The 13,011-nt window shown below is 46.0% G+C and overlaps 1 protein-coding gene across 4 annotated transcripts in view; it reads right to left on the bottom strand.

Moving 5' to 3' along the window:
• The window catches only part of PLXNA4 (plexin A4), a 448,758-nt gene that overhangs the window by 254,594 nt on the left and 181,153 nt on the right, over positions 1 to 13,011 (bottom strand). The window contains exon 4 of one of the 4 annotated variants that reach the window (XM_054495763.2): positions 1,381 to 3,158. The exons of the other annotated variants lie outside the window; for them this stretch is intronic. Within the exon in view, the coding sequence (XP_054351738.1) occupies positions 3,051 to 3,158 (108 nt within the window). The 3' untranslated portion in view covers positions 1,381 to 3,050. Of the gene's footprint in view, positions 1 to 1,380; positions 3,159 to 13,011 lie in introns of those variants that run through there. 4 annotated transcript variants of the gene reach the window in all.

The following is a 13,011-nucleotide window of genomic DNA, read 5'->3' on the forward strand; positions in this document are numbered from 1 at the left end:
CTGGGCTGGGTATAGGGTAGACCACTAGATGTGCTTTCTAATAGGTCACCTGCATTTGTCCTCTTGGACAAAGCACACAGGCTGAGGAGGGCTCCTTCTTTCCCTGAAGCCCAGAGAAGAGGAAGCAGGAAGACGGTTAAGAGCACAGCCAATTGCAGGAGTCAGAAAGACGCATTCCAGGCTCCAGCATGAGCCTTTCATGATTGTTTGCCTTGCCTGCTTGGATAATATTTGACCAGCTGAGGGGTGCAGTGTAGACACAAGAATCACAGCCCCTGCTGCTGCTGGCTTCAGGCTCTCCTGCAGCCTACTCAAGTCTCAGTTTCTTCCTTGGTAAAATGAGGATGGCTGTTCAAGCCCACCGGGAGGGATTCAAGTGAGAACCAAATATGAGGTCCCCGTGGCAGGGACCTCAAACCTCCACCAGCCTTTCACCCTAAGCATGCACAGTCAATTTTAGTGAAAGGATCAAGATTTCTAAATTGTCATGTGTGGCATTTTGCAAATGGCCGCTACATCATCAGCTTGTTAATAACAGAGAGTATTGGCACTGGCATGGTCTGCAATAATTGTTATCACTATCAAAATGATCAGCAATGATACGCTATCCTTTGTATTCAAAGACAATGCTACTAACACAGTATAACAAGTGCTTATTTTGCATTGCACAATTATATATTGTCTGAGCTACCAATATATTTGAGAGAGTATTTGCAGTATGTGTATGTGAGTGCATATATATGTGGGGGTGTGCATGTGTTTATTTATATATACATATATAAACACACACAAGTATATGCATACGCAAATGTAGTCATATATTATGTTCATGAACTTTTTTGCGTGTCTATGTCTTAGTGTCTTATCCTTAAATAGGAATAAAAGTTCTTATGGGCAACAATTTTCCTTTGTACTTCTTCTGTATCATCTTTAGTTCAAAGCAGGGTGCGTCCTTTGTAGGAAACCCTTAATACATTCCTGTTGGCAGTCAGGTTTATCCCAGCAGTGGGGAAAGGCTCATATTGATCCTTCCATCCATGCTCCCTCTCTCTGAAGCCCACTCATGGCACATGTTGTGAGACGGCCAAGCCACCAAGCAAACCATACAACCCACTTGAAAAAAGACCCCCTCACTGCTGAGTTAATTAGCTGGCTGGCTGCACACACCTGGATTGGACATGGATATTTCAAAGCATCTTCACCCTCAGACTTAAATGCTACCTAAAGCATTCCCTGGGATTCTATTTTTTTAAATTTATTTTTTCCAATATAAAAGTAATAAATGCTCATTAAAGAAAATTAAGAAAAAAATGTAAATAAATAGAAAACAATAAATAAACCACACCTCGTCCCATTTTCCAAGCACAACTACTGTTAGCATTTTGGTGGTTCTCTCCAGTTTTTATTTTATTCATTGTATCATGCTTTCTAATTGTCTCATGCTTTTTCACTGAATGTTATCACACAAGAATCAGTTACAAGATTGGCCTTTATAAACTAAGTTTTCAATGACTACATAAATATACCAAATCTACCTAACCATTCTCCTGTAAATGAGTGTATATATCAATTCCAATTTTTGATAGACTAAATAAATGCTGAAATGTGTATCTTGGTGATTATTACCCTTGAAACAAATTAGAATTGATTCTTTAAAAAATTGTCACTAGTTCAAAGGATTTGACTATTTTCAAGTTTCTTCCTAAATATTTACACATTGTTTTGCAGGAGTGTCGGACCAGTTAGAATTCCCAACAGCCATGCCTCAATGCACACACAGCCAGTTTCACGTGGAACTCCTGGGACTCATTTCTGAACAACTGTTAATAATGCTTTTCAACTCTTTCAAAGCCCCTGCTTTACCCATCCCTATGCAGGTGCACATGGCCTGTTACAAACCTCTGCCTCCAGAATATGGACAGTGAGACACAGAGGGGATGCCTGCTCTCACTAAATCTCCAGCTTTGGGACTCACTTCCAGAGCAAGCACACAGATGAAGGTTCTCAAGAGCCCTCCTGATTCATTCCCTCCCACAGGCCAGGAACCCGTGGTACACCCTAAAGAGAATTACACTGTTGTGCATCCTCCAGGAACTACATGAGGTTTAGTGTGGTGGTTCTTAGCAACAGAACAAATCTACAGCACTTTCACTTGTTTTCAAGTAACCAGATTAGCACCAGTCTCTAATTTTACATCTTGCCTTCATACACTCTTGACTACACTTTATTTCCCAGTAAGCTAGTAGAAATGATGGGAGCACATGACACCAAGTGTTCCCACTTCCTTCGTCACTCACCTCCTCCTCCCCACCGGCTTTATGGGGGAATTATGGAATTGTGCTGGATAGTGGCCATGCAGGAGACACTGCTCATGCTTGGTTGTAACCATAGTCTTAAGGCAAGGAGACTGGGCAACACCAATTAACTTTTTTTGGGTGCTCTCCTGAACCAGATGCCAACAGAGCTTTTGCACATATGATCAGCTCAGCAGGCACTGCTGGCTTCCTTTTCTCTTTCCCGCAGAGGCTGGGATGGTTCTGAGCACTGAGTTAATTACATGATGCTGCAGTAAGGTGGGCTCCATCCTCTCTGCCCTGTGTATGCACACACAGATGAGCATACACACACACACACACACACACACACACACACACTGGCCAGGTGACTTGGCTGCAGAAGTGGACAGATGAGCATGAGGTTATCCTATCATATATCAGGTCCAAGAGATAACTATATTCCAATGGGAGAATCAGTTAGTATCACTGACATTTACAAGTGATAACACCACAAGAGTCAAACATGCCTACACTCCATTGTCCAAAAGTACCTATGGGATGCTTGGGGCAGAGAAAAGAGACCAACTACCTAGCCAAGCTAAGCAGAGACACATTCTCCAAAGTCTTTTTTCCCTAAGGACTTGGGGTGGCAGGACATGAGCTATGATGTATGGCTGGGGTCACAGGGAGGTAGATGTGTCTCATCTGTTTCCATTTTCCAATATCCAAGGCTGACAACACACTAAATAAGCCTACACAGCTCTGAAGTTTTTCTCAGTTTGATGAACAGCTGGAGAACAGGAGTTCCAGAGTCACTGTTGTTCTGTGGCATCGGGGTCCCGTCTGTAGCTCAAGGGTAGGGCAGAGGCTGGTACCAAGCATCTGGACAAGATGAAACCTTAGCAGACTTAGACCATGGTGCACAAGATGTGCCCATAAGCCTCCTTATTCTCCTTCTCCTTTCTGTTTACAGTAAATATGTATTACAGAACTGTAATTTACAGTAAATATGTATTACAAAATGTATTAAGAGCCTCAATGTCTATGGGGCAGAACTAACAAGGCCACAGTTGGAGTCCAAATCCTGGGGCAACCAAACAACTTTACTTTTGTTCCCTGGCCACGGATGTTACACCCAGCCCCAGGCACCTGACTCAGCAAGCTGTGTGGTGGCACGTGTCTTAGACAGCAAGGGGAATGATCAGGACAGGATGCCTCGCCTATGTCCCTGAAAGAACAACCTCAAAGCCCCACTTTACCAAGTATCACTTTTTATCCACAGGTGAGCACGCATGCGCACGCACACACACACACGCATGCACACACACATGCATGCACACACATACACATTCTCAGTGACAAGTCCTCTTGTGGCCAACCTTGCCCCTCACTAATAATTTGCACAAATTAAAAGATAAAGCAGCTTAGGGTCATTCAATAAATCATAAGCACAAATCAAAATCTATCCACTCAATTAAATCTGAACCTAGCTGGAATCACATCATTTTTGAACACTGAAGTAGCTAATTTCCAAAGGATGTAAGAAGATCATTCAACACATGGTTATTCAATATCAGCCCCTTTTCTCTGTGATGTTTAAACTTAATTAGCATTTAGTAAAGATGGCATGATGTTCCATAGAGCAGCGATCTTTGAGGGATTACCTCCAGTTCAGAAGGGGGGAATATAAAACCAATCAGTCCATTGATAGAGGGGCCCCGTGAGCTGCCCAGCATTGAAACAAGCACCAGAGGTGGGAAATGGAAGAAAAAGAGTGAGTTTGAAAGGAATCCTGCCAGCCCTGTGTCCCCAGGGTCATCCCCACCAGTCCTGGCCCACAGTGGTCCAAGAACAACAAAGACAGCCTCTGCAGGGAGAACACCGGGCTGTGTTTGCATCTCTGATCACTCCCCAGCAGTCTGGATCCTGCCAAATGACCGCTGGTCAAACACGGGCGGGCTCCAGCTGGTCTCATTCCTGTTATGACTGCACTTGGGTTCATTAACACCCAGCCCTCCCCTGTGGGCACACAAGGCAGGAAGCCTTCTCACTGGCTTGTTTTGCAGCCTGGCTTTTTCTTTCTCAGAAGTGGGGCAGGTGGTACTACATTCGAGTAAAATCATGCTTAGAGGGGAAGGGAACAGGCTGCCCAGGCTTGGGGTGGACACCTCTGGGGCTGCATGCTCAGAGGCTCTCTGGCTGCCTCTCTCGTTAGTCGGCCTTTCCTGGCATATCCCCCGGTACATTAAACCCTCATCGGAAATACCCAGCATTCTGCCGTGGAAAGAAAACATTGAGCTTGGAAAACAGGTGGGATGAGGATATTCCAGGGACCTGGCTTGAGAGCCTTAGCAGGGATCGTGTTCCCCAGGGTTGCCCCCAAAGACAGGACACTTTTATGCACAAGCTGCAGAGCATCAGAGAATATCGGGGAATGCAAAGCACCTCACATGTCATATAGGCCAGGGCTTCTCAAACTGTTTTGAAGGGCCATTCTGTAAAATTTCTTATCTACTGTAGATAGATACTTTTGTCAAATACTAGAAGAACAAATTACTTAGAAGAGTGAAACTTAAAGCTGCAAAATACAAATGCATTGAATATGCCCTGGGATGTTGCATCAATATCAAGTTGCTGTGTAAATTTCTAAATGCTCACTCTCAATGTCTGTACCTATCTCAGCACAGACCACTAACAACTTGTTCACAGAGTATATTCTGAATTGCACTGGTCTAGATCCTTGCCACTCAATGTGTGGTTCAAGGACCAAGATCATCATCATTACCTGTGAACTTGCAAGAAATGCAGAATCTCAGGCTCCACCTCAAACCTATTGAATAAGAATCTGCCTTTGCATAAAATTCCCAGGCAATTTGTGTGCATGTGAAAGTTTGAGATGTGCTAGAATAGACCAGGCTTCTGAGCTAATAGATTACAAATGTTTTCTTTCCATCCAACCTTCACAATGTCTTTGAGTAAAGGAGATACTCAACGTTGAAGTGCCTTAACTAAGTTGGAGAGCAGAGGGGGGTGTAAAAATTGGCAGCGTCTGCAGGCTGAAATGTTTTATAGGAGTTGAGTAACTGGCAAGAATGAAGAAGAAAAGCTGAGAAAACTGAATAGCCCATCTGTCACCAGGTAACTCTATGGTTCAGAAGCCACCAGAGAATGACGGCACTCACTTGCCAGATCCAAAGGAAGCCCAGGAGAGTGAGCACAAAGGGTGAGAGACATTTATGAATCCAATATTGGGAAATGGGCATTGCACCAAGATGAAGCAGAGAGCCCAAGGTCAGGGTGCTGGAGGAGACAACTTGATTCTGTAACGGAGATCGTGGGCAGCCCACGCAGAGACAGCAGGATGTTTATTTAGACCTTGTCTGCTTAGCTGGTTGACTGGCTGCAAGTTTGATTATCATTTACCAGGGCTCTATGCCCTCAGCCGGAACCATGTTCCTAATCTGCTTGGCCATTAAGGGCTCTCTGAACCCTGCTCTGTCTCCAGCATAGAGCCAGAGAGGCTGGAAGCTCCCCAGGGTCTCTTTCTGCACCTCCCTCCCGTAGCGTGTCTCTGCTTCTGTCTGGGACTGCAGATCCGCTTCAATCAATTCCCACCGACCAGCAGCCCAGATCTTAATTAAAACATTCAACCTGCACAAAAGTGAGGAGAGAAGTCACAGCCCCCTCAGTCCAGCTGAAAGGAAAGCACAAGGAATATGTACAGCTTCATAAGAGACTTCTATCTCAGGGTGCAGGTGGGGTACAGCCATCCCCTGGTTCCCTTTTCGGAGCACTCCCTATGCCTGTCTCACCTGCACTGTGACTGTCACTTCAATCCGACTTCCATAGGAGTTCTCTCCCCTTCTGCCCAAAATCACCAACACACAGAGCTAGGGAGACCCTGGAAACTGAGGACCCCCACTGTTAAGTGTCTCGCCCAAAGTCACCCAGCCAGATTGTGTCCCTGCCTGAGATTAACACAAGAAAATGTATGATTTGTAAGTCAATCATTCAATTAGTCCCAGTCACCAGATATTCCACCACAGTGATAATTTTGTACTTATTATTGTATTGCAATAGTCTACCCTAACAATTTTGGTTCAGAAAAAAAAAAGGTCTCCTTATTAATGTCTTTTTTGTGTCCTGACCATGTATTTTTACCAATCCAACTAAGGGGTTCCAGCTGTTCAACTCTTTGAAAAATAAGTACATATGAAGAGTTTCACCCAATTACTTCTCCCAGGGGTCCTAAGAGGCTTTGGGGCCTCAAGTTGGGACTACATTGGCTTCAAGGGTGGATAAGACAGAAACTGTCTCAACTTTTGGGTTGTAGAATTCAGGGTGGGATCAGCTCAAGCCTGGGGCTTATGCCAGCCCTCCCTTCCAATTCTACAAGATTCTAGGAAGCATTAGCCTTCATTATTCTATTCCTCAAAGCAGGGTTTCTTTCTGTCAAGTCCCATAACACATGAGAGGAACCTGAATCCCACAAGCCATGACTGGCAGCTCAGAGCAGAGGTGTGTCCTTCACAGAGCTCTGGCTGGAAGAGACAACATTCTCAAAAGAAAAGGGCCCCACTGATGACCAATGATGATGAGCTTTTTTTCATATGTTTGTTGGCTGCATAAATGTCTTCTTTTGAGAAGTATCTGTTCACATCCTTTGCCCACTTTTTGATTGGGGTGTTTGTTTTTTTTTTCTTGTAAATCTGTGTAAGTTCTTTGTAGATTCTGGATATTAGCCCTTTGTCAGATGGATAGATTGCAAATATTTTCTCCCATTCTGTAGGTTCCTGTTCACTCTGATGATAGTTTCTTTTGCTGTGCAGAAGTTCTTTAGTTTAATCAGATCCTATTTGTCTATTTTGGCTTTTGTTGCCATTGCTTTTGGTGTTTTAGTCATGAAGTCTTTGCCCATGCCAATGTCCTGAATGGTATTGCCTAGGTTTTCTTCTAGGGTTTTCATGGTTTTAGGTCTTACATTTAAGTCTTGAATCCATCTTGAGTTAATTTTTGTATAAGGTGTAAGGAAGGGATCCAGTTTCAGCTTTCTGCATATGGCTAGCCAGTTTTCCCAACACCATTTATTAAATGGGGAATCCTTTCCCCATTTCTTGTTTTTGTCGGGTTTGTCAAAGATCAGATGGTTGTAGATGTGTGGCATTGTTTCTGAGGCTTCTGTTCTGTTCCATTGGTCTAGATATCTGTTTTGGTACTGGTATGATGCTGTTTTTGTTACTATAGCCTTGTAGTATAGTTTGAAGTCAGGTAGTGTGATGCCTCCAGCTTTGTTCTTTCTGCTTAGGATTGTCTTGGCTATGCGGGCTCTTTTTTGATTCCATACGAAATTTAAAGTAGTTTTTTTCCAATTCTGTGAAGAAAGTCAATGGTAGCCTGATCAGGATAACATTAAATCTATAACTTACTTTGGGCAGAAAGATACCATCTCACACCAGTTAGATTGGTGATAATTAAAAAGTCAGGACACAACAGATGCCAGGGAGGATGTGGAGAAATAGGAATGCTTTTACACTGTTGGTGGGAGTGTAAATTAGTTCAACCATTGTGGAAGACAGTGTGGAGATTCCTCAAGGTTCTAGAACTAGAAATACCATTTGACCCAGCAATCCCATCACTGGGTATATACCCAAAGGATTATAAATAATTCTACTATAAAGACACATGCATACGTATGTTTACTGTGGCACTGTTCACAATAGCAAAGACTTGGAACTAACCCAAATGCCCATCAATGGTAGACTGGACAAAGAAAATGTGGCCCATACATACCATGGAATACTATGCAGCCACAAAAAAGGATGAGTTCCTATCCTTTGCAGGGACACGGATGATGCTGGAAACCATCATTCTCAGCAAACTAATACAGGAACAGAAAACCAAACACTGCACGTTCTTACTCATAAGTGGGAGTTGAACAATGAGAACACATGGACACAGGGAGGGTAACATCACACACTGGGGCCTGTCGGGGGGTCGGGGGCTGGGTAAGGGATAGCGTTAGGAGAAAACCTAATGTAGATGATGGGTTGATGAGTGCAGCAAACCACCATGGCACATGTATACCTATGTAACAAACCTGCATGTTCTGCATATATACCCCAGAACTTAAAGTATAATAAATAAAAAATAATAACAATAAAAAAGAAAAGGCCCCCACTGAAAACACAGCCATCATTAACTTCTCTCTCTGGCAAAGCAAGCCCCAGGATGTGCCACATCATGGCCCCCGCTTCTTCTCTGCCCCATGAGTCCCAGCCCCCTTCTGCCCACCAACCACCCTCCTTCTTGTTTCCTGAGACACGCCCAGCCACACCCTGCCTTTCAGCAGGCACTTGCACTCCTTGAAAGTCCCAAGGAGCTTGTACTTCCTCACATTGTTTGGGCACGAGCTGGGCTAAGGCTTTTCCTTTCTCCTTTTATGCTTTTAATGTTGAAAAAAGATGTCTGTAATAAGACAGGAAATTCTTTGCTGGTGACTCAAAAGCCGGTAAGCAGAGAAGGCAGTGGATGGGAAGGAACGCAGAGGGCAAACTCTAGTTATTTCTCCCCGTACCACAGCATCACAGTCTTAGGGAGTTTCCCTTTTGCCCCATCCCTTTCCTTTTGAGTAAAGCAAAGGGATGATGGAATCTAGTTTCTGCTTCCCCTCAATGCCAGTTAGCATTAGTGGAAATGAGACTCTGTGCCCAGCCAGGAGGATGGAAGAGTACCAGTGGCTGGCAGGAGCAGGCATGTGCACGTGTGTGCATGCGTGTGAGTGTGGACATGCTGCAAGGTGGCATCAGGTAGGTGACATGGGAAATGCAATGCCCAGCATCAGGCTCAGGGCAGGAGAACTGGGGCTAGGGGAATCCACTTCCCTTCCCTTACTCGATCTCCCCCATAGTGACTGGCAAAGCATGTTGAAGAAGAAGTAGAACCTCCTTGCATTTGTCTTCTGTTACTGGGGACAGCTTGTACTGATATGTTCTAATTACTTCTCTGGTTCGCCCATGTGAACTAATGAGCAACCTCAAGGGATAGTGCAGGATCCTGGGGCCAGCAAAAGTAAAGCACCCTTACAACCCGTTAGCCTGAGGGAGCAAAGAATGGGGATGTTTAGTGGAAGCTGAAAGGAGAATCGTGTAGGGCAGATGACTTTGAGAAGTGATCTTAGGTAAAGGATGCAGCCAACCCCAGGCTACCCAGCAGGGGTGGACGGTGGGTTGGGAGGGGCGGTGCTAAAGGTGGGGAACTTGTGTGAATTAATCTCCAACCTCTATCCTTTCCACCCCACCAGTCTACTGCCAGGGTCCTCACTGTCCAGCTTATCCCGTAGTCAGAGGCCAGGGAGGCCACCGAGGCAGACTCCACAGTCTTTGGAGGGCACAAGGCTCTGGAGCATGAATAAAAGATTCCTGGAATGGCTGGGCCCAGTGGCTCACACTTGTAATCCCAGCACTTTGGGAGGCTGAGGCGGGTGGATTACCTGAGGTCAGGAGTTTAAGACCAGCTTGGCCAACATGGTGAAACCCCATCTCTACTAAAAATATGAAACATTAGCCAGGCATGGTGGCAGGTGCCTGTAATCCAAGCTACTTGGGAGGCTGAGGCAGGAGAATCACTCGACCCTGGGAGGCAGAGGTTGCAGTGAGCTGAGATCACACCATTGCACTCCAGCCTGGGCAACAAGAGTGAAGCTCGGTCTCAAAAAAAAAAAAAAAAAAAAAAAAAAAAAGATTCCTGGAAGAAGCACACATTAGTGTGCATGGGAATTACTCATTGATATTTCTGTCCTCCTAGAACATAAGTTCCTGGAGGGCAGCATCCATGTACCAAGGGCATGATGGGCCCTCAATAAATATTTATTACATTAACAAGTGTATATATGAAGAAATGAAGGAACGGAAGGGCATCAGGGAGGAAACAAAGCTAACTAACCTTCTTGTAGTCTGTAAACGTGCACCTGCTATCAGGAAGCCCTAGCCTGTCTTTCAGACTCACTCTCTGAAAAGTGTGGACACTGTTTCTCCCAATCTGTCCTCACAATCTTTTCAGGGCTGCCACTCCCTGAGTTTCCCAGGTCTCCTGGGTTCACAGTCATGATACTCCAAGCTGGCAGGAGGCTCACCCCTGGCAGGTGATGCTCCAGGCAGGTAGCCGGGTGCCCCAGAGGCTCTGGCAGTCGCTGTCTGACCTCAGTGCTCTTCTGCAGTGAGGTGTGGTGCAGAGCTGAGCATTGCGCATTGCCGTATGCCCTGCTTGAGAGTTACTGTGGCAACAGCCAGGCTTCAGTCTCGCCTAGGTTGTCCTGGGGAGGAGGGGCCACTGTTGGAGGCTACAGCAATCCTGTGAGCCACAGCCATCCTGGTCATTGTGCAGGTCCAGGCATCTCAAACCAGGGAGTAGACACAGACACTGGAGTCCTGCTGAGCCTCAGGCTGGCCAGGAGACAAAACAGGCGTGATCATTCACAAAACCCAGGAGTCCTAGGAGATGCCGCCTCCCTGTGTCCATCTGAGCACCCAGGCCCCGCAGCAGAGGATCTCCTCCAGTTGGCATGAAGGCACTTCACAGCTTCCTCTGCAGCCACACCCTACCCTATCCCACCCTACCCCAAGCCCCAGTCAAATAAAACTATTACAGTTTTATTATACCAGTTGTCAGTTTCCTCCTCCAAATTTTCTCATGCTGTTCCTCATCCTTTTCGTTGGAAATGTTCACTTATCCTCCAAGGCCTAGCTCATGCTTACCTTCTCTATCAGCAACATTGACCCCTAACATCCCCCTCCACCACCACTGACCCCAGCCCCACCCACCCAAGAAGACTCTCCCACTCCCCATTCTAGGCTCCTACAGAGGGTGATAAATCCCACTCCCCTGCCAGACTGTGTTTCTCAACTGATTATCAGCCCAGCACCTAAGGCAGTTAATGGGTACTTTGATCATGGTACCCTCAAGAACCCATGATCCAGAGAGGCTGTATTGGCTTTAACCTGGGTGTCAAACTAAGGAGTCAAGAGCAAACAGCCCCACATATGAACCTGGATTTGGGCATGGCTGATTATCTTGGGAGCACACTTCCTCCCAACAAGCTCATCACTCAAGTCCTAATTTTGTTAGCTAAACATTCATTCATTCATTCATCTGAGAAATATTTAGTAAGCATAACACTACACAACACTGTGCTAAGCACTGAGAATACAGAGTGCAGCAAGACATAGTCCCGGCTCTCTAGAAACTCCTAGGCTAGGAGGAGAGGCAAAAGAGTAAGTAGAGATGGCAAGGGAAGTGGAAAGGATGGTGGGAATCCACAGAAGAGGCCCCTGACTCCATGTAAGAGAGAAACTGGACATTTAGAGGCTTGAAGTTCAGCCTGGATGAAACTAGCAGAGCAGGGCGGCACCAGGACACTAAACCATCTTCAGAGCATGGCAGCAGAGCCCAGGCTTGACTCAGAAGTGGGGCTGTGTAACAATCCAGGCTCTTCTGCCAACTTACGACAAGACTTATTAGAGATTCCAGGCACAGTGGTGTTGAGACGCAGACCACTAATTTGCACCCCACCCTCTTTTTTTTTTTTTTTTTTCATGTTAATTGGCATCTCTGCCTGACCTTCCCCAATCCTCTGACAACCTGGGAGTCTGCCTGGCTAGCAGCCATCCAGATTTCTTTTTTTTCTCCAAGCCCTGGCCAAGACCCAGGACACATGGGAGGGGGGAAGGGAACAGTTTGTGCTCATGAGAAGCTTGCTCTTGCATACAGCCCCTGTGCCGGGATGGGGCCGAGTTTCCTCTGAAGCAGTGCCCAGCCAGTAGGGCTGCCTCTGTCCTATCCCCTCGAGACACCCAATCTGATTTGGTGCAGATGGCACCAGCAGATGCCAGTCCCTAGGAGGGTCCCTCCTCCCTAGCTAATGAGGGGAGCAGGTGAAGGGACCAGAGAATGTGATCAGGAGCGAGAAGCGAAACAAACACTAGATTAAGAGTTAGGAACCTGGGTTCTAGTCCCAGCTCTGCCACGAATAGGCTGTATGACTTTGGGCAAGTCACTTCACCTCTCTGACCCTAGGTGTCCCTTTTGTCTGAGTCTGTGATTCTAGCTGAAAGAAGTGCAAATACTGCTTTAAAAGAAAAGAAAACTGGGTTTTCACTTCTACTCTGCTGTTAACCTACTGTGTGATGTTGGGTAAATTCCTTCACCTCTCTGGGCTAAGATTAGCCATCTTTTAGAAGTCACATTGCATGCAACATGAAATTAAAACCGAGTTAATGTGAGGCCAGGGCCATGAATGAACCCAGAAAGAAATCATGAGAATCTATGAAGAACTTTTCCCCACTTTTTCCCACTGTCCTTGCCCTGGGATTCTAGTCATGAGGAAGCTGCTGGTCCACCCACTGCGTGTGCAGTCCTGCTCTGAGCTCCTGTCCTTCCTCCCACACTTAAAATATCCCTCTGTTTCGCCAGAATTCTCTGAGGCCATCAGTGGCTCTGATCCACCAGTCAGGTGAGCTGTGGGACCAGCTCTGGGGATTCTCAGCCTTCAGGGATCCTGGGCCTCATCACGTGCAGACGTAGTATTGCCCTTCCAGGGCAGGTGTGGCTGCACACTCCAGCAAAAGTGAAACTGCATCTCTCTGCAGCTTTACAGCAAATGGGTAGCCACCACAGCTGCTGATAAACAGCTAGGGGAGCTATTGACCAAATAACCCACTTTTCACTCCTGGAAATAATG

Source organism: Pongo pygmaeus, chromosome 6, assembly GCF_028885625.2.
Source record: "Pongo pygmaeus isolate AG05252 chromosome 6, NHGRI_mPonPyg2-v2.0_pri, whole genome shotgun sequence".
Classification (NCBI taxonomy): Eukaryota; Metazoa; Chordata; class Mammalia; order Primates; family Hominidae; genus Pongo; species Pongo pygmaeus.